Source organism: Geotrypetes seraphini, chromosome 19, assembly GCF_902459505.1.
Source record: "Geotrypetes seraphini chromosome 19, aGeoSer1.1, whole genome shotgun sequence".
In the NCBI taxonomy this organism is placed as follows: domain Eukaryota; kingdom Metazoa; phylum Chordata; class Amphibia; order Gymnophiona; family Dermophiidae; genus Geotrypetes; species Geotrypetes seraphini.
The window spans coordinates 16,855,623-16,875,866 of NC_047102.1; the positions used below are offsets into that span (position 1 = coordinate 16,855,623).

The 20,244-nt window shown below is 41.9% G+C and overlaps 1 protein-coding gene and 1 long non-coding RNA gene across 2 annotated transcripts in view; one reads left to right on the plus strand and one right to left on the minus strand.

The window, feature by feature from the left end:
- Positions 1 to 12,384, plus strand: part of GALNT18 (polypeptide N-acetylgalactosaminyltransferase 18) — a 407,250-nt gene extending 394,866 nt beyond the window's left edge. The window contains exon 11 of the mRNA XM_033928873.1: positions 11,958 to 12,384. Coding sequence (XP_033784764.1) covers positions 11,958 to 12,104 — 147 coding nt within the window. The 3' untranslated portion in view covers positions 12,105 to 12,384. The remainder of the gene's footprint in view (positions 1 to 11,957) is intronic.
- The window catches only part of LOC117352392, a 219,070-nt gene continuing 211,189 nt past the window's right edge, over positions 12,364 to 20,244 (minus strand). Inside the window, exons 3-4 of the long non-coding RNA XR_004537670.1 lie at positions 15,739 to 15,863; positions 12,364 to 12,872 (exon numbers count right to left, since the gene is read on the minus strand). This is a non-coding gene — a long non-coding RNA (uncharacterized LOC117352392). The remainder of the gene's footprint in view (positions 12,873 to 15,738; positions 15,864 to 20,244) is intronic.

The window sequence follows — 20,244 nt, forward strand, 5'->3', positions numbered from 1 at the left end:
TTACTAGCAGCACAAGAGAAAATGTTTTCCCCAGCTTTAGTATCAGGCATGGTGTAAAATCACCACACAGATGTCACTACAGAGCAGAGAATTATCCTGATGTTACAGCAGTGGGCTGAGAGCTAGGAGACTCTGGTTCAAATCCCACTTGAGCTGTTTGTGATTTTTTTTTTTTTTCTTTTAATTGCGAGCCCTCCAGGGACTGAAAAATACCTACTATACCTGAATGTACAGCACTTCTATAGTCTTCAGGCTTGCAGGTGTCTTGTTAATTGGGCTACTTCACAAAAGTTGAAGTTAAACACCAAGAAGACAAAAGTTCTGTGGTTTCGTAATCTGATTACTTCTGTTCCATCTACTTTAACATTAATCTCGGGAATTTCTTTAAAGGTTGAAAAATCGATGAGGGTTTTAGGAGTTATATTGGATTCCTACCTCACTTAAAATTACAAGTTGCAAATTTATGGAGGAAAACTTCCTCTACTTTAAGACAGCTTAGGCAGATAAGATCTTATTTTTATGAACATCATTTTGCATTGTTGATTAAGTTCAGATGCTAGTCTTGACACAGATTGATTACTGCAATTCTCTATATGAGAGCTTGGGTTCTTGTATATTTAATAAGCTTCAATGGATTCAAAATACAGCAGTAAGACTAATTTTTTGGTCTAAGGAGATATGATGGCATCTTGGATGCCTTTGCTAGATTTCATTGGCTGCTAGTAAGAAAACAAGTTGATTTCATTTGCCTGTATGGTTTACCATATATTACAAGCTGATGCTTCTGAATATTTAATCCAGTCCTTTTCTCAGTTAGTTTTCTTTTCTTCACAAGGTATATGGTTTAAACCAAGGGTGCTCACACTTTTTGGGCTTGCGAGCTACTTTTAAAATGACCAAGTCAAAATGATCGACCAACAATAAAATTTAAAAAAAACACAAAGCACACTGTACGCAGAGAAAATGTTAATTATCATTTATATTCCGGGGGGGTTTTCAAAGAGGTCAAGGCAGATGACTTTATGCAATGTCACCTCAGGAACAACTATACAAAAATACCCCCCTCCCTTTTTACTATACTGCGATAGCGGTTTTTGGCGCAGGGAGCTGCGCTGAATGCCCCGCGCTGCTCCCGACACTCAGGCTCTCTGCACTAAAAACCTCTATTGCAATTTAGTAAAAGGGGACCATAGTGCAAAATATAGACAGCAAATATAAATTCTCAAAACGTACACTTTTTGATCACTAAATTGAAAATAAAATCATTTTTCCTACCTTTGTTGTCTGGTGATTTCATGAGTCTCTGGTTTCACTTTCTTCTTCCGACTGTGCATCCAGTATTTCTTCCCTTCTTTCAGCCTCCTGTATGTTTCCTCTCCTCCAGACCTCATTCCCTTCCCCAACTTTTTCTTTCTCTCTCCCTGCCCCCCTCCCCTTTCTTTCTGTCTCCCTGTCCCCCCTTTCTGTCTGCCTGTCTGCCCCCTTATCTTTCTTTGTCTTTCTCCCTGCCCTCCCCAAAGCCACCGCTGCTGCCACAATTGGGGAACAGGCCCCCAAGCCACCGCCGCTGAGTTCTGAGCTCTCCCTGCTTCCTGATGCTGTAAACAGGACGCAGAAACGCCAGGCCCACCAGCCTTTCCACCACCCCCAACCCCCCTGACATCAATTCTGACGTCAGAGAGGAAGTTATGGGCCAGCCCAGGAAGGGCTCTGCGATCAACTCGCGTTGCCTTCGCAATCTACTGGTCGATCGTGATCAACCTTTTGGGCACCCCTGATCTAAACAATGATTTAGTATTATATTTATTTATACTGCCACTTCCATCTGGAATAGTTTGTCTTGGCAAGTCAGGGTAAAATCTAGCTATATGGGCTTTCCTTAAAAATTGAAAACTTTTCCATATGACCAAAATTAATATATAGATGTTGATATTAATTTTGATATGGATTTTTAGTTTACTTTTGGTTATGGTTGTTATTATTGATATTAGTTTCTATAAATTCCCCTCCTTTGTGTATGGATTTCTTTTTACTTTTATTATAAATTGCCTTGAATTATTATTTGTATTAATGCGTATTAGATTAGATATATTCAGGTATAGTAGATATTTCTCTGTCCCTAGAGGGCTCATAATTTAAAAAAAAAAAAAAAATTTCACAAAGAGAGCTGAAGTGGGATTCAAACCTGGGTCCCCTGGTTAGTTAGGTGCCTGTTTGTGAATTAGGTGCTGTTAGGCTTCAAAGTTACGCCTAACTTTAGGCGAAGTAAACCCTGGCATAAATATGGTGGATCCAAATGCTAGAATGCCTAGCAGTGCTAAGCATGATCCTATAATGGGTGTCTAAGTTTTATAGACTCCAGCTTAGTTAGGTGCCAATGTTGGTGCCTAACTTTAGGCAGATTTTATAGAATCAGGGCTTTAGAGCTAAGTTTGTTCAATGGCGTTCAAAAATTTGCCCTCAATGCTATTCCATAACAGGCACTCCATTACAGACCAGGAGGGGCTGCTGCAAAGTTCTCAGCCCAACCAACCAAGTTGGGGTGGTCTCCATCGAGGGCGATATAAATAGTCCAGCGAGTTTCCACTTTTCAAAAAGACACATCCTTTGGTCAGAAAAACTGCATCTCAATAATCCTTGTTCACCACCTAAAGTACCTGACTCTGAAAATCAGTGCATAAATATATTGTCATACAAACTTTCAGAATTGAAAAAAACGCCTAACATATCTGAAAAATGCAGTCTCTTGCAGTGCTGGGCAGCAGCAGGAGAACAACTCACAGGATGAAACACATGTCAAATATTTGCAGCTACTCAATGATCGCCAGCAAACAGCTCTTTCAATCCTCCTCAATTTGCAAAATTTCCAACAGAGCCCCTGTTTCGCTAAAGCTTCATCAGGGAAATGAGCGTTAGTTATCCAGTTTCACCATCCCCGTGGGATCTCTCCAACTCCGTCCCATCTCCTCAAACTCTATCCCTACAAGCTCTGTCCTCATCTTCACAAGCCTCAAACCCTTTAAAATCCTAAATAGCAACATTCTAGAGCTGAGATTGTGATGTCATAATGCCTCATTCCACCAATGCCTACACTCCGTCCTCAACTGCACAAGCCTCAAACCCTTTCAAATCCTAAGTAGCAACATTCTAGAGCTCAGATTGTGATGTCATAATGCCTCATTCCACCAATGCCTAAGCTCTGTCCTCATCTGCACAAGCCTCAAACCCTTTAAAATCCTAAATAGCAACATTCTAGAGCTCAGATTGTGATGTCATAATGCCTCATTCCACCAATGCCTAAGCTCCGTCCTCAACTGCACAAGCCTCAAACCCTTTCAAATCCTAAGTAGCAACATTCTAGAGCTGAGATTGTGATGTCATAATGCCTCATTCCACCAATGCCTAAGCTCCGTCCTCATCTGCACAAGCCTCAAACACTTTAAAACCATAAGTGTTCGAGGCTTGTGCGGTTCAGGCAGAGCTTGCAAGAATAGGATGGGGATATTGAGATCCCTTGGGGATAAATTTGTCCCCATGTCATTCTCTACAGTCCAGTCAACAGACTTTCCAAGGCGGAGCGCAAAAGACAGTGGTGTCAGTATTCATCCTGAGTCAGTCGTCGTCTTTTTAAACTCCAACCGTGGCGGGCTTTTTATGCCACTATTGGAATAAGAACTTTCTATATTCTTACCTTTTAAATATTTGTGTAACTCAGTTACCACAGTGATTATCATAGTTGGAAACTGCTGCACAGCTGTGCTTTCTCGTTCAGGAAGGCGCTACTTCTAAATCATATTAATTAGTAGACATTCCTTATTCTGTTGAAATGCTTATGGAATATCCAGAACTCCGAGCAGCTGCTGGGTGATTATGTTTCATGTTTCAGTTCCTAGGAATTAACAGCTGTAAACATGGCACTCTCTGAGCCACAGATTAATGCCACAACCAAAATGTTGCCCTGGTTTACAAATTCTTGCGGGAGCAGAAGTTACTTATTAGTCGTAGCGTTACAGCATACAACGAGAGGCATTTTCGATGGTGCATCTAAGTCCAGCTTTGGACATTTCTCACAATTCGTCCCAAATGTTGGGGGCGGGGAAACATCCATTTTCAAAACTGCTAAGTGTCCAAATTTTTTTTTAATTTTTTATGTGAAATCAATTTTTGTTTTTGAAAGCAAAAGCAACCGACAAAGAACATCAAACTGAAGAAAATACAGAGAAACAGAACCAATATACTATTCACACATTCCCAACTCCCAGCCCCACAAACTCACCCGCACCCCTCCCCCCAACCCCATTTCTAAATAGAAAGCAGGAATAACATTACAGGAGGCTTGGACTCTTGATAGCGCACAGAGAAGGAAAGAAAACCCTCCCCTACCTCCCCAACGCTAGAGAACAGAAACCAGAAAAGGGAAAAATCAAACCAACAAAAGACTTGATTGAGAAAGAGAGAAAAAAAAAAACATTCCTCTCACGTTCCCTGAATACCCCACACCCCCCTACCGACGCTGTCAAACTCCAAAGCCCCATTAGGGAGCAGGTTTTAAAAGAATTCAAATGTCACTCCGGGCCCTCGGTGACAAAGATTGAATATAAGGATCCCAAACTTGAAGAAACTGCCGCTTTCGTTGAAGGCTGTGACAGGCCATGTAGGCGATTTCTCCAGGCCCAGAAGGAGGGACAGAATCACCCTGTTCCCCTAGACCCCCACCCTCTTCATGAATTGACGCTGACCAGTGTGAGGCAGATGAAAGGCCTCATATTTATCAAGTATTAGTCCAGCCGCATAGAAAGGAAGCGGGTGATCCAAAATACCCTCCACATATGATAAAACCTTCCTCCAAAACTGTTTCATTCTCATACAGGACCAAAAAGCATGAATGAAAGAGTGGGGCTGCCGGAAGCATTTAGGACACAGAGGCAGGGTCACGTATCCAGAGAGATACAGCTGGCTCCGCATAAAGTATGCTCAATGGAGTACCCAAAATTAGCATTCACGCAGGAACGCATTGACAGGAATTCTCTTAATCAAGGCTAATAGGTCCAAAGCATCACCCGAGATCAAAATTTTTTTTTTTAAATAACCTATTTGGATATTGTAAGTAAAATATGAAAATATTTTTCTTTGAGGATTTTTATTTCAATTTCTTTTTCAAAGTTCTTGCTTTGATGACCTCAATCGATTTAAAATATAACTTAAAAACATTACTTTTTAAAGACGCATTTAACCTTTAAATCTTAAATAATGTAGAAAACATCTCTGAAAACAAAAAGTTAAAAAAAAAAAAAAATTTTTATATAGGAAAATTAATGTTACTTTCCATTTACGATTTTTTTCGTTAATCTAGCTTAACACCAATTTTGTAACTTTACCCCTTCTTTCCTCCTGTATCCAAGTTTGTCAGTACGTTTGTTCGTCTCGCCCATTTTAAATAGTATGTTAATTTTACGACTTACTTTTATATTTTGGTTGTAACTCGCTTAGTAAATTATGGATAAGCGATTTATCAAATACAAATAAACTTGAAACTTAAACAAAAGATAATAAATAAATAAAATAACCTATTTGGATATCTTGGCCCTTAGGACGTCTTACATTTTTGGCCGTTTTCAAATACAAAAACGTCCATGTTCAAAATGTCCAATTCAAGGCCATCTGGACATGGGAGGGGCCAGCTTCTTAATGGACTGGCCACGCAGACATCCAAACAGGGCGTCTGGTAACCCTACTCCGCCATTCATAGAATTCCTATAATTGTCAAAGCAGCATCACTAACCATCTAAGTGTTGGCTCTGTCTGTCCAACCTCTACTCCTGGACCTTCCCTAGCCGGTGTCAGGTCAAAAGCGCGCCAGGACAAAGGCGCGCGCAGACAATTGAGCGCAGCGCGGAGGCGCGCGCCGCAGAAAATTACTGTTTTTAGGGCTCTGACGGGGGGGTGTGGGGGGGAACCCCCCCACTTTACTTAATAGAGATTGCGCCGCGTTGTGGGGGCGTTGTGGGGGGCTTGGGGGGTTGTAACCCCCCACATTTTTCCAAAAACTTCACTTTTTCCCTGTTTTTAGGGAAAAAGTTAAGTTTACAGTAAAATGTGGAGGGTTACAACCCCCCAAACCCCCCACAACGCCGGCGCGATCTCTATTAAGTAAACTGGGGGGGCTCACCAACAAAACCCCCCGTCGGAGCCCCTAAAAACTGTAATTTTCTTCGGCGCGCGCCTCCGTCTTGCGCTCAGTTGTCGGCGCGCACCTTTGTCTTTCGCGGGGTTGTCTATGAACCTCCCTAACCTAACCAGTAAGGGAATAGCCAGTTAGTGGGGAATTTCAGTGGCACTATCTGGTTAACCCTTTCAGGACCATAAGGATCGTAGGCCAATTTTTGTGGTTTTGACGACATTTTTATGGTAAAAAGGGCTTGCAGATGCCAAAAAATTGATCTTTTTTGTGAAATATCATTTTTTTTAAAAAAAATCACACTTCTGGCTTATGGACTGTGTGGCAAGTGAATCTTCTCGTCAATCTGGCAACGACGCTAATGAATGAATGTCGGAACCAGTTTGTTTACATAAAGGCAGTATCATATGGAATCCGTACATATCAAATTTAGAACTGCAGACTATCCCAATCAAAATTGATAGGATTTTAAAGTTATGGGACAAATATGTCCCTTGGTCCTGAAAGGGTTAACTGCCAGCTCAGTGGAGTTTAAAAAGGCGGGGGCTTCTTCAGTGCATTTAAACCCTTTTGAATATCGACACCTATGTTATGGCTGGGTCCGGGCTATAAGAATACAGGCCCGGACTCTACCAGTACTCATGGTTCTCTTTGTTGGTTGTTTAGTACTTGTTCTGTATTAGAAAATGTTATTTCTGCTTCTTGCGTGTATTTTCTCTCTTGAATAAAGTTATTATTTAAAAAAAAAAAACATAAAAAGTCATGAACCTCTATAGCAGCTTATTAAAAGGGGTGATAGGAAAGAAAAAAGGCTGTCAACTTTATATACTGAATTAACTGGGACAGCACACATACCTGCAAATCCAATGCCAGGAGCTGTACATGTCCTGACATTGAGAATCTGAGGTTGGGGTTAGAGGGGACATTCAGCTCGGTAGGGTTTAATCGGACAGGAGCCTCTTCTGCCCCATTAAACCCTATTGAATATTGACTGCATAATTTTTAAGTGCCGTAGTTAGGGTTTGAAAGAATAAGCTAACTTTAAGCTCTAAATATTGACCTGTTAATTAATAAAGATGTTTGGTGAACAACTTTATGAATCAACAGCTCGGCAGAATCGAGTATTTAAGCAAAGCTGACAATAAAAAAAACCCCATGCAATTAGCAAGTATTAAATGCAGGCTTAATCAACTTAAGCCTTTGTTAGAAGATTAATGGAATGGTTTAGGCCTGGGAATTTGCAAGTCTGTTGATTTTATTCCTCTTAAAATGTATGTTTTCAAAACCTCTTGTAGGTGACCTCTCAGGAGTTTACTGGGTATTTTTCATGCTCTGAGCTATCTACTTGTCTGGCTGCTGTTTGTCTCTAATGCACAATTCCAGCTAATCCAGAATACTGCAGCCAAGTTGATCTTTGCAAAACGCAAGTCTGACCATGTCTCCCCACTCCTAGCCAACCTTCACTGGCTCCCAGTGATTTCCAGAATCCATTTCAAATGCTCCTGCCTGGCTTTTAAGATCCTTCATGGCATTCAATACATAAATAGATAATGATAATAAACACAATATTTATCCTTTAGGAATCAAATATGCAGAACATCAAAGGAATCAAATATGTAGAACATCAACATAGAAATTATAAGAGTTATTTTAATCTTACATTTCTTTCTTTTCTATCAAAACATCTTTTTTTTTTTTTTCTTTCTCTCTTTCTTTCCTTCATTACTTTTCTCACCTACCCTACCCTTATGTATAAACCTTAATTGTTAAAAATTTTTTTTTTTTTTTTAATTGTAATTCCATTTTTTCTTTACCCACTTGTTTCAGTTTGTATTAATAATACATAATGATTAGTTTGTATAATTTTGTCTTATTTGTATTTGTATTTGTCACCCTAGTTTTTTTATTGTACATTTCAATTATGTAATACGCATTGAAATATTTGATATTGCGTAAAATCAAAATTTAATAAACTTGAAACTTGAACTTGATCCTTCCTCCCTTAATCCCACTATCTTATAACTCCTCGAGTCCTGACTCTACCAGACCCGTCCAAAGGTATAAATTATCCTTCCTCTCTCTACACGGTATTCGCTATGCAGGCAAACTGGGAAAATCCCTTCTCTTCAGAATCACAGGTCTTTGGAACGACCTTACTAGCCCGCTGCGGAACCTGGGCTCCCTCCAATCATTCCGCAAGCAACTGAAAACTTGGCTTTTCACTAAAATGTAACTCTATCCCCCCTTACTCTTCTCTTCTATATATAAGTTCATGTAAACCTTTTTTTTCCTTCTCTTCCTATATTTTAAGTTCTTGTAAACCGTGCCGAGCTCCACAACATCCGTGGAGATGATGCGGTATATATTAAGGTTTGGTTTAGTTTAGTTTAGCACTCACCGAGACTTGGAGGAAACCTACCCCAAAAGAGATTTTGCTTAATATAATCTCAAAGCGCTTACGATCTAGTCTTAGAAGCCTGGATGCATCGAGACTGCCTCATTAGGGAAAATTGGAAGGCGTCGAACCTAGCCAATGACTGTGTCATTGCTGGCAGATTAAAGCAATGTTATCGGTGTAGTTTGTTTTCACAGATGGAAACAGAACAGATACAGCCAGGCATAACAGGAAAGTATGAATTAATGCTATCGAGAAATGTCAAAGCTCATTTGGAAGGAGTCGTCTCAACCGTATGAAACACAGCCATATCGAAACTGCTGTAATGCTGTTATGATATGATACCAGGGTAAATCAAAATACATTTTAACGGCTTTAATAGAAGTAACTGCGAGCAACTGAAGATATCACTTTTCTCACATAGTCCCCACGCAGGACGACGCCTTTGTTGCCTCGTTGAACCAGCTTCAGCATTCCCGCAGAGAAGTTTTGGGGCTGCTCCCGAAGCCAGGTGCGTACCGCTTCCTTTACTTCCTGATCCTTTGGGCTCCTTTTACTAAGCCGTGTTAGGGCTTTAACGCACGGAATAGCGCACGCTACATTTGCCCCGTGCGCTAGACCTTAACGCCAGCATTGAGCGTAGCGGTAATTTCCTGCGTGGGCTAAAAAACGCTAGCGCACCACAGTAAAAGGAGCCCTTTGGTCTTTTGCTCTCCGGGGGTCGCAGCGATGCCACCACTGTTCCGTCGCCAGTGACAGTTCTCTCCAGAACGCTCGGATCTTCTTCATACCGTCTCAAGAACTGGGTCCCAACCTCGGCACGCTGTTGCTTGCGCAAATCAGTAAGCGGTTTGGGAAGCCATCGTGCGCAGACTTTCCTGTATCCCAAGTCATCATGCTTAATGCAAATGCAAATCCGTAGCTGATATCCAAATTTGCCGCCAACTGAGACGCTGTTATCCGGCAGTCTTCTCTAATCAAGGCATCCGCCCCGTCAATGTGCTCGTGTGTGGGCGACCAGAGCAGTCTTCGTTTGCTACACCTGTTATTCCCGCTTTAAACCGTCTTACCCACTCGCAAATTGTTCATTGATTAACGGTGCTATGTCCACACTGAGTCAATATCAGACCTTGAATTTCCACAGGTTTCACTCCCTCTGCCTACAGAAAGCGCACTACTGCAGGTTGTTCTTCGATGGTGCAATCTTTCAATGGAGCGTCCATGTTTCGGACCTCGTGGCTGCCCCATAACTAAAGGCCGAGCGCTGCACTGTGCGTGGACGACCTATCTAACGTACGAGTACATATGTTGCATTTCACTAGCTCTGTTCCGGTATATTCTGCCAGCTTTCAAGAAAGGTTCAAAGCAGGTTAAAATACTACAGTACTAGAAAAAGAAAAAGAACAGGTAATTTTTTTTCCTAAATAAATATGTTTTTAACTCCTTTCTAAAGTTCAAATAAGAAGGAAACATTTTCAATACAAGTAGAAGAGTATACTATTATCTGTACTGTCTGGCAAAGGATTTCTCCAAAAATCCCTAATATTGTATTCCAGAAAAAGAAGGGAAAAAAAGTCACCTAAATGACTTTGCTAGCATACAGAGGAAATTAGCCCAAGTGGCTTAAAGAGGCAGAGGGACATTTTTCATGCCAAAACCTTCCAATTTGCAGATACACTGGGTAGATTGCGAGCTGGTCAGGACAGATAAGGAAACATGCTTGAGAAGCTGAATGTAAAACTGCTTAGATAACCTCCATTGATAGATAATCAATCATCTTGGAAACTTAGAATCTCCTGACTGCAACCCTGGAGTCTGCCATCCTCAAACACCACCAATAGCAACACAGAAGTCTCCTACCTCCTTTGGCCTGCCCTTTGTGCTTGATTCCTAGTGGTAGTCTTATGGTACTGCTACTAAATAACTGAATTTCACTCTTATTGGCAGGTTGACTCCTAGTCGCAGTACCACAAGACTATCATTAGGAGGGGGGCAAGAGGGCAATTTTGAGATTAGAGTGGTGGCTGACCATTGGATCACACTGTTTTGTTGCCTTCAGATCCTCAGGCACCATCACCCCACGATCCCTCTCCCCATCCGTGCATATCAACCTCTCCTCCTCTCAGCACATACTGTCCCGTCGGATTTCTCGCCTCCTTGTTGACGTTGCCCGATTGTGACTCTATGATGTGCAGCAGAATTCTGAGAGAGGTAGAATTCTGACTGTACTACGATATGAATACATCTGTTGTGCTGCTCTGCAGTGACAAAAGGGACGAAGGGCTTCAGCAAAAACAGACACATCAGTTTACAGATTCTATAAATGGCGCCAGAAGTTAGGCACATAGCTTGGCATGCCTAGCTGATCTAGATGCATAACTTAATTATTCAATTAGGCTTAATCAACACTATTAATTTAAAAAAATGAATTAGCTGGTAAGTGCCTCACTCAAGTGCCAAGTGCCTTGGCGTCTACTCCAAGGCATCTACCAGAAAATAAGTGTGGTTAGGAGTAGATTCTGGGTGGATTTGGAGTGTAGTTTGACTTAGGCGCACACATTTAGGCCAAGAAAACCCTGGCATAAATGGAGTACACCCAGTGGCTTAGCGAGGATGAGAGGCGCCCAGGGCGCCCCTCCCCCGCCCTCAACTCTGCACCCCACTCCTTCCCCAATCCCCCTTTTGTGCGCGTGCCCCCTTCCCTTCCCCTGTACCTCTAGTTCACCGCCGTGAGCAACAAGAACTTCAACGTGCTCCTTGCGACCCCGTAAGCTCTCCCTCTGATGTCACTTCCTATGCACGGCCCCCGGAAGTGACATCAGCAAGAGAGATGACGCAGTTGTGAGGGGCACATCGAAGTTGTAGCTCGCAGCAGTGAGCAAGTAGAGATATGGGGGAGGGGAAGGGGGTGTAGGCATGGCAAGGGGAGGAGTGGGAAGAGGCAGGGTGGAGAAAAGGAGGGGTGCTGGCATCCCCACCAACATGGCACCTGGGGTGGACTGCCCACCCCTTACTACTCCACTGAGTACGCCTACGGTTTCAACGCCTACTGACACCTTAGTCATATCTAGGAATGATTCTGTAAATGGCACCTAGTGGATAATTGCACTCACCGGTGCCTACAAGGACCTTCTTTCCTTTTGCCATTGCAGGGCAATATGGCTGCCATACCCATTTATAAAATGGATGCCATTAGAGGCAACATATCTAACTTGTGGTTTTTCTGTTTGTAGGGAAGTGCAACCTATCTAACTTGTGGTTTTTCTGTTTGTAGGGATATGTTTGTAGGGAGGTGCAACCTATTTAACTTGTGTTTTTTATGTTTGTAAGGATATGTTTGTAGGGAGGTGCAACCTATCTAACTTGTGGTTTTTCTGTTTGTAGGGAGGTGCAATCCAGAACAGGAAATCTAAGCGATGCTTGGAGTTACAAGAGAATAGCGACAATGAATTTGGATTTCAGCTGGTGCTTCAGAATTGCACTGGTCAACGCTGGAGCATTACCAATGTCTTGAAAACCCTGGCATCGTAACCGAGTCCAGAGCACAATCCTTTTTGCTACTGTGTAGCAAATATTGCAATGCAGTCTGCTGTATGGGATTTTGCGGGTCTTTTTATTATTATTAATGAGAATGGATATTCAGGTTTGTGGGCTAAAGAGAAATATTTTTTTTATTTCATGGGTGTTCCTAGAAAGATGCTGAATGATGGGTGAAGGTAAAAATATCTTAAACTATTTTGCATATATAAATAAAGAACAAAATGGAGATTATTTATAATTCTGACAATAAAATTTTATTGAGTAAAAAAAATGTTTTCATTTTATTGATTTCAGGGTATAGGCATAGTTGGATCAAAAAAAAAAAAATATATCACATGAATCAATATGTTGGCAGAAGAGTTAATGATTTTTTAAGGTTCTATTTTTTATAGCCAGCTGCGGCGGTGATAGCTCCGACGCTCGTAAGGATTCCACGAGCATCTGAGCTTTAACGCCGTGGCCAGCAATAAAAAAGCCTAACGCGGTTTCATAGAAAAAGGGGGCTTAATGAAGACAGAGCAGCCGTAGCTTGATATGACTTCATGCTAATCTAGCAATCTTGGTGCTATTTAAGTCCAGGAGAAAAGAAGCCATGCTGTGTTGAATTTAAAGGAGACAATATTACCACAATGACAACAGATTTTCCAGCATTAACAAGGCAAGCTTGGCACTTAGCTTCTTCTCCCGATCAAGCAACCTCTGTGTTAATATTGTTTAATTGATTGTTTTCTTGGACCATGCCAGCTGTATCACAAGATGCTGAAACAAAACCAGGATGGAAAATATTCAGGAGACTCACAAAGAGTGACACTGTATTTCATTCTTAGCAAACGTTTGTGTGCCAAGGTTTGATCAAGTTATGTCTGTAGGTCAGGGGTAGGGAACTCCGGTCCTCGAGAGCCGTATTCCAGTCGGGTTTTCAGGATTTCCCCAATGACTATGCATTGAACGCAGTGCATGCAAATAGATCTCATGCATAGTCATTGGGGAAATCCTGAAAACCCGACTGGAATACGTGAGGTTCAAAGCGGTTTACAATGAAGATAGATTAAAGATACATTAAAATAAAATAAAAATGGTACTTTGGATTTCCCTAGCTGTCCCGAAGGCTCACAATCTAGCAAAAAGGAAAAGGAATTCTGAATGAAGGGGATTTAAATCAATTTTGTTAAGCCACCTCTCATGATAGAATGCATAGCGCAGGAACTCAATTTCCCGATCCCGATCCCATCCCAGTGAGTTTTGTCCCTGTCCCTGCCCCATTTCTGTAAGCTCTGCCTTAACCACACAAGCTTCAGACACTTATGATTTTAAAGTGTTTGAGGCTTGTGCAGATGAGGACAGAGCTTGCAGGAATGGGGCAGAGACAGGAAAAGAACTCGCCAGGACAGGAAAATGAGTTCCCATGGGGACGGGGAAAAATTTGTCCCCGTGTAATTCTCTAGCCTGAAATCCTTTAAAATCCTAAGTAGCAACATTCTAGAGCTCAGATTGTGATGTCATAATGCCTCATTCCACCAATGCCTAAGCTCCGTCCTCATCTGCACAAGCCTCAAACACTTTAAAATCATAAGTAGCAACATTCTAGAGCTCAGATTGTGATGTCATAATGCCTCATCCCACCAATGCCTAAGCTCAGTCCTCATCTGCACAAGCCTCAGACCCTTTAAAATCATAAGAAGCAACATTCTAGAGCTCAGATTGTGATGTCATAATGCCTCATTTCACCAATGCCTAAGCTCCGTCTTCATCTGCACAAGCCTCAAACACTTTAAAATCATAAGTGTTCGAGGCTTGTGCAGATAAGACAGAGCTTACAGGAATGAGGCAGGGACAGGGATAACGACAGGATGTGGAAACCGAGTTTATGCGGGGATGGGGACAAATTTGTCCCTGTGTCATTCTCTAGTTCTGAGCTCTTAGGGGATATAAATCTAACTAACTAATCATCACTCTCAAAGCTCCCTGTTTCACTAGAGCTGCGTCAGGGGCTAGGACTCCAGCTGCATTCTGGCTATTGTCGACATGGCAGGATTGTTGAAGCTCCGGAACCATTTCAAGATTTAGAAAGCTTTGAGAGCAATGATTGGACATTAAAGATAATTAATCATGACTCGTTTGAAAAATGAACAGTATTGTGTGGTTCCTTGCGAATGTTGGGAACCCTGTTTGCATATTACACATACAATAAGTTATAAGTGAATCATAAACAACATTGCTGGTGTATATTTTTTTTGAAAATTTCATTTAGAAAGTATTCACAGAAAAAAAAAAAAAAAAAGAGGAAAATGTTTCTGTTAATACACTTTGCGGAGGGCTTTTTTTTAATGATCTATGATGAAATAAGCTCTTTCAATATCACCAAAAAGGCCTAGAGGTTTTGAGCGGGTTTGGGGGTTTTTTTTGTGAGGTCTTTTTCTCCAGATTTTTTTATGGCAATGCCGTGTTGTGAAGATCACAAAAAATTGAGTTAATTATTTAGTTGGTGTTATATATACTCAGTTTTCCTATACTTTCCCATCACACCTCCAGGGATGCATCTCCTTACACTAGGTAACAGTATACGTGAAATGACATTACACATATAAAAACTCATTTCTGCAAGAAAAAAAATATTGAAATGGCTTTGGATCTGCACACCCCTACTTAAATTTACAGTCTTGAACACTTAAGTCGGTGAATTTCTTGCAATCACACAGCAAAAGACTTCTATCAGGTTTCTAGATCCATAAATCAATGATATTTTGTATATTTATCCTACTACCGTGTTTCCCCAAAAATAAGACCTACCCCGAAAATAAGCCATAGCATGATTTTTAAAGATGCTCCTAATATAAGCTCTATCCCATAAATAAGCCCTAGTTAAGATCGATCCTCGAAGCCCCTCCCAAATGTCCCTGACACTCTCCGACTCCATCCCTGATACTAGTGCTGCCCGATTTGCCGGTGACAGCGCTTTCTCTCCCCCTCCCCCATATGCAGCATTTTTCCTCCCCTCTCACCCATCCCCTTGTGCAGCATCTCTCTATCCTCCCTCCCATCCCCCTGTGAAGCAGAACCCTGCCGACCCTCCCACATTGAGACTGACATACTGTACCTCCGAGACCTCCAAAAACAGCAGCGGCGGCAGAGCTCTGAATGGGCTGCTTTGCAGCCTTCCCTCTGCTGGGTTACTGATGACATCATCAGCGATGTGGCAGAGAGAAGGCCCCGGCGGGGAAGGCCGCAAAGCAGCCCGTTTAGAGCGCTGCTACCGCTACTGCTTTGGAAGGCCTCGGAGTGGAGGTATGTCAGTCTCACGGTGGGAGGGTTGGCAGCGTTCTGCTGCACAGGGGGATGGGAGGGAGGGATAGAAAGATGTTGCTCAAGGGGATGGGTAAGAGAGGAGGAAAGATGTGGCACATTGAGGAGAGGGAGAAAGGAAAGAGGACAATTTGGGTTGAAGGAAAGGAAGGGAGAGATGATTGTTGTACATGAAAAAAATAAGACATCCTCGAAAATAAACCCTAGTGTGTTTTTTGGACACTGTCTTATTTTCGGGGAAACACAGTATGTGTATAGGTTTTATTATTGCAGTGGTTTGGGGAATTATCTATTGATGCTGATACTCTGAACTTTTTCATACCTTTGATTGCAACTCTATGGCCTTGAAGGACAGTTCTTATGCTGGTCCAGCGTTGATATGTCTAAATGCCAGTCTGATTCCATAGAGTGCTGACACCAGTCTAGATGCCATTCTTCCTGTCCCTGCTGAAAGAATATTTTTCTGTTATAAATCTCTCTCATTCTTGACATTCACTGTTTGATGTTCTTTCTTTGCTCACAGTATTGCAAGATGGTTAAGAACAAATATATGCTCTCGTGCTCCCTGTCACAGGCTTTAAATCACATACTGAATATGCAAGCATGCATGTTTTAATTTTGCTGTTCACTGACAAAAAAAAAGTGTTAGCTTTGCTTAGCTGCAAGTTTCTACGAGTAATTTCCCCTACCTATTATGTGCAGTCTACAGAAAAAGCCATGCCGTGAAAAAACATTGCAACGTTTTCCTCCGAGTATGGTTTCTTGCTGCCGTTGGTTGTTTTTGTAAATCCAGATTGGGCCTTTTCTTATTACAAATGGAATCCTATGTGGTGTTGCATGAAATAATTCCCTCATTAGAAAATGTAAATGAGTCCTATTTCTTGGCAACTACTGTCTGCCTTAAAATGATTTCTGTACACAGGAGACCCAATGTAGGCTTCAGAAACTCATCCGAAAAGATGTATAATTAGTTTTGATAGTGCAGGGTACACAGCTTCTCAGCCTTTGAAATCAAGCTTTAATGTGTATTTATGCTCTAATGCCATCTTAAAGGAAAGCTAACCTTTAAAGTGAATGCTCACGACAGGCTAGTTTTATAAATAATCATACTGGCCATTAGAAATCTAGATAGTCATGAAACACATTTATTAAAGATGTGTTTACATACGAGGGGGTGCAGAAAAATTCTCAGCCCAACTAAGAAGAGAATGACGTGGATGTGGTTCAATTGGTTCATAGACAAGTCGGCGAAAGACAAAGGCGCGCGCCGACAACTGAGCGCAAGACGGAGGTGCACGCCGAAGAAAATTACAGTTTCTAGGGGCTCCGACGGGGGGTTTTGTTGGGGAGCCCCCCCCCAGTTTACTTAATAGAGATTGCGCCGGCGTTGTGGGGGGTTTGGGGGGTTGTAACCCTCCATATTTTACTGTAAACTTAACTTTTTCCCTAAAAACAGGGAAAAAGTGAAGTTTTCAGTAAAATGTGGGGGGTTACAACCCCCCACACCCCCCACAACGCCCCCACAACGCGGCGCGATCTCTATTAAGTAAAGTGGGGGGGTTCCCCCCTATGCCCCCCCCCGTCGGAGCCGTAAAAACAGTAATTTTGTGCGGCACGCACCTCCGCGCTGCGCTCAATTGTCTGCGCGCGCCTTTGTCCCGGCGCGCTTTTGACCTGACACCGGTTCAATCAATGACAAGAGAATTTTGTTTCTGCAAATTGGCACTTAACAATACAAGATTGGTTGGTTGGACTAAGAACTTTCCAGCACCTCCTTGTATGTAATAAAAGTGAGCCAAGCACAGGACAATTAAGCCATTGTGACATCACTGATGAGGTTGCCTCTTATTGGTGGAATGAGGCATTATGACATCACAGTATCAGCTCTGATTATCAAAGACTGAAACTCTTCATACTACCAGGGGGTGGAGAGAATGACGTGGATATGGTTCATTCAATGATCTGAAACAATGTCGAAACCATAGGATTTTGCTTCTGCAAATTAGCACTTAACGAAATAAGGTAACACTCTTTTCAGCTACAATGGCAAAATAACCCTGGTTGGGCTGAAAACCTTTCAGCACCCCCTCGTATTAGATTGGGAAATTAAATTCATAGAGATAAGTGGAAAAGAAAAAGCAAGCCCAGCATACAAACATAAAATCACCAGTCTGTCTCCACGCTTATATGAAGATCATTTTGATCATTTTGATGTGCCTCTGCTTTCTGTATCCAGGATTGGCTCAACCATTGGACTAGGTCAGGGGTAGGCAATTCTGGTCCTCGAGAGCCAGAGCCAGGTCAGGTTTTCAGGATATCCACAATCAATAAGCATGAGATAGATTTGCATCTCAAGGAGGCAGTGCATGCAAATCCATCTCATACATATTCATTATGGATATCCTAAAAACCTGACCTGGCTCCGGCTCTCGAGGACCGGAATTGCCTACCCCTGGAATAGGTGAAGTTGTGGCCCAGGGCGCCAGAAATACAGAGTGCCAAAATCCCTGGCCCCTGAGCTCACCGCCGGTGCTTTACTTGGTCCAAAGCTTTCTCAGCCCAACATTTCTCGCCTTCTCTCTGCAGCCCCTAGTCCGGTATTGTTCCCTCCGTGCACAGCAGGCTGCTTTAAGCCAGTCAGGGGGTCTTCCCTCTGCCGCATCGTGGACTCGGCAGAGGGGTCCCAGGGCTGGCCTAAAGCAGCTGGCTCCCAGCCTCTTTCAGAATTACCTATAAAATAGCCCTTTTGGCCTTTAAAATTCAACTGTCAAAATTGCCATCCTTCTAATCCCGCATGCAACACCCAGGACGCTCAGATCTACAAAGCAGCACCTCCTTTCAATTCCATCATTAAAGATTATAAATACAAGGTGGACAGAAATGTTTTCGGTCTCAGCACCACACACATGGAATCACTTGCCAACTTACCTGAGAGAAGAGACTACTTTGGGGAGATTTAAAGGCACGCTCAAAAGCTTTCTGCATATAGAGCAGGGGTCTCAAAGTCCCCCTCGAGGGCCGCAATCCAGTCGGGTTTTCAGGATTTCCCCAATGAATCTGCATGAGATCTATGTGCACGCACTGCTTTCAATGCATATTCATTGGGGGAATCCTGAAAACCCGACTGGATTGCGGCCCTCGAGGAGGGACTTTGAGATCCCTGATATAGAGGCTTTTGATTCATATTTCTTATCAAATGTATAACAGACAGACTGTTCCATTCTCTTTATCTACTGCCCAGTGAGTTTTAAGCAGCATTTAAACCCTTCCGTAATGTTTTGCCCATTTACCCGTATGTTCTTTCATTAACATATCCTAAACATAATCTACCCTTCCCTTTCCCACATACAGAGAATGCAGAATCCATACATACCATTACATACATATCTAATCAGTCATGATCTTTTACTCTCCACATATTTTTGAATGGGCAACCATAATTATTTTTTTTTTAATTTGAATTTAATACATTTACAATATCATAAATATATCAGGAATAAAAGGTTTCCATACAAAATTTTTCAATAACAAATCATACAACAAATATTCCTTTACAAGCCCACAAAAAGGGGGAAACATGTTGCTCATTTATCAATTAAATTTAAAGGAAAAACAAAGAAATGGGTTGAATTCCCTACTAAATTTAGGACATGGACTTACCTACCCTATTTTCTCAATAAGGAATGAATGAAAACGAAAAAGGAAAAGAAAAAGAAAGAGAAATCTCACTTCTGTTCACGAGCTAACAAAAATTGTTGCAATTGAATGGGATCCCAAAAAACGAATTCAGTATGGGCAACCATAATTTATCAAATTCTGTTTTTTCTATTATGGTTGCTTCATACTTCCCAACTACACAAACCGAGTTCCACCAGAATTGAAATGATAGTGAGGATGAGTCTTTCCACGTTCTCAAAATGGACTGAATGGCCAGCGCTGTCGATAATCTTATAGCATTACATAAGAACATAAGAAATGCCTGCACCGGATCAGACCTGGGGTCCATCTAGTCCGGCGATCCGCACACGCGGAGGCTCAGCTAGGCACACCCTGGCGAATACAATGGTCACTCGTATCCCTCAATGTCTTCTGCAAGAAGATGTGCATCCAATTTTCCCTTAAATCCTAGAATGGTGGTTTCCTCCACCAGCTCTTTCGGGAGAGAGTTCCAGGCGTTCACTACTCGCTGTGTGAAGCAGAACTTTCTGACGTTTGTCCTGGCCGTGTCCCCTCTCAGCTTCAGTCCATGACCTCTGGTCCGAGACTGGGTTACATTTGCCAATGTGAATAACGCTGTTTCTTGCTCATATCTACAGAACTGTCAAAAAGACTAAATATCGCTCCTGCGTATGTTAAGAGTATATTCGTGCATAATAAAATTTGAACACGACTCCATATCTGTTGCCAGAAGGCGTGTACCAGTGGACAACAGAAAAGCATACGATCTAACGTCCCTTTTTCACTTTTACATAACCAGCACAAAGGAGAGTTTTCAACATTAATCTTATTCAGCTTAACAGGAGTCCAATTAACCCGACTTGTCGTGAAGTATGACGACTGTTTCATTGAAGCCGATTGTCTTCTAATGCGCTTAAGTAATATAAAACTCCACTGTTCATCGGATATCAGCGTATTCATTTCACTATCCTTCGCTTTTGTTGCTCTTACGATTTTTTTTTTTAAATGTTAATCACTTTGAAATTCTTATCTAAGTGTTTTATTAAATTTTTTTTTTTTTTCAATATCTTTATTAACAATTGCAAAGGAACATATACATCCATGGGCAAAACAGCCAAAACAGAAAACTTGAAACTTGTTGAGTATGCTA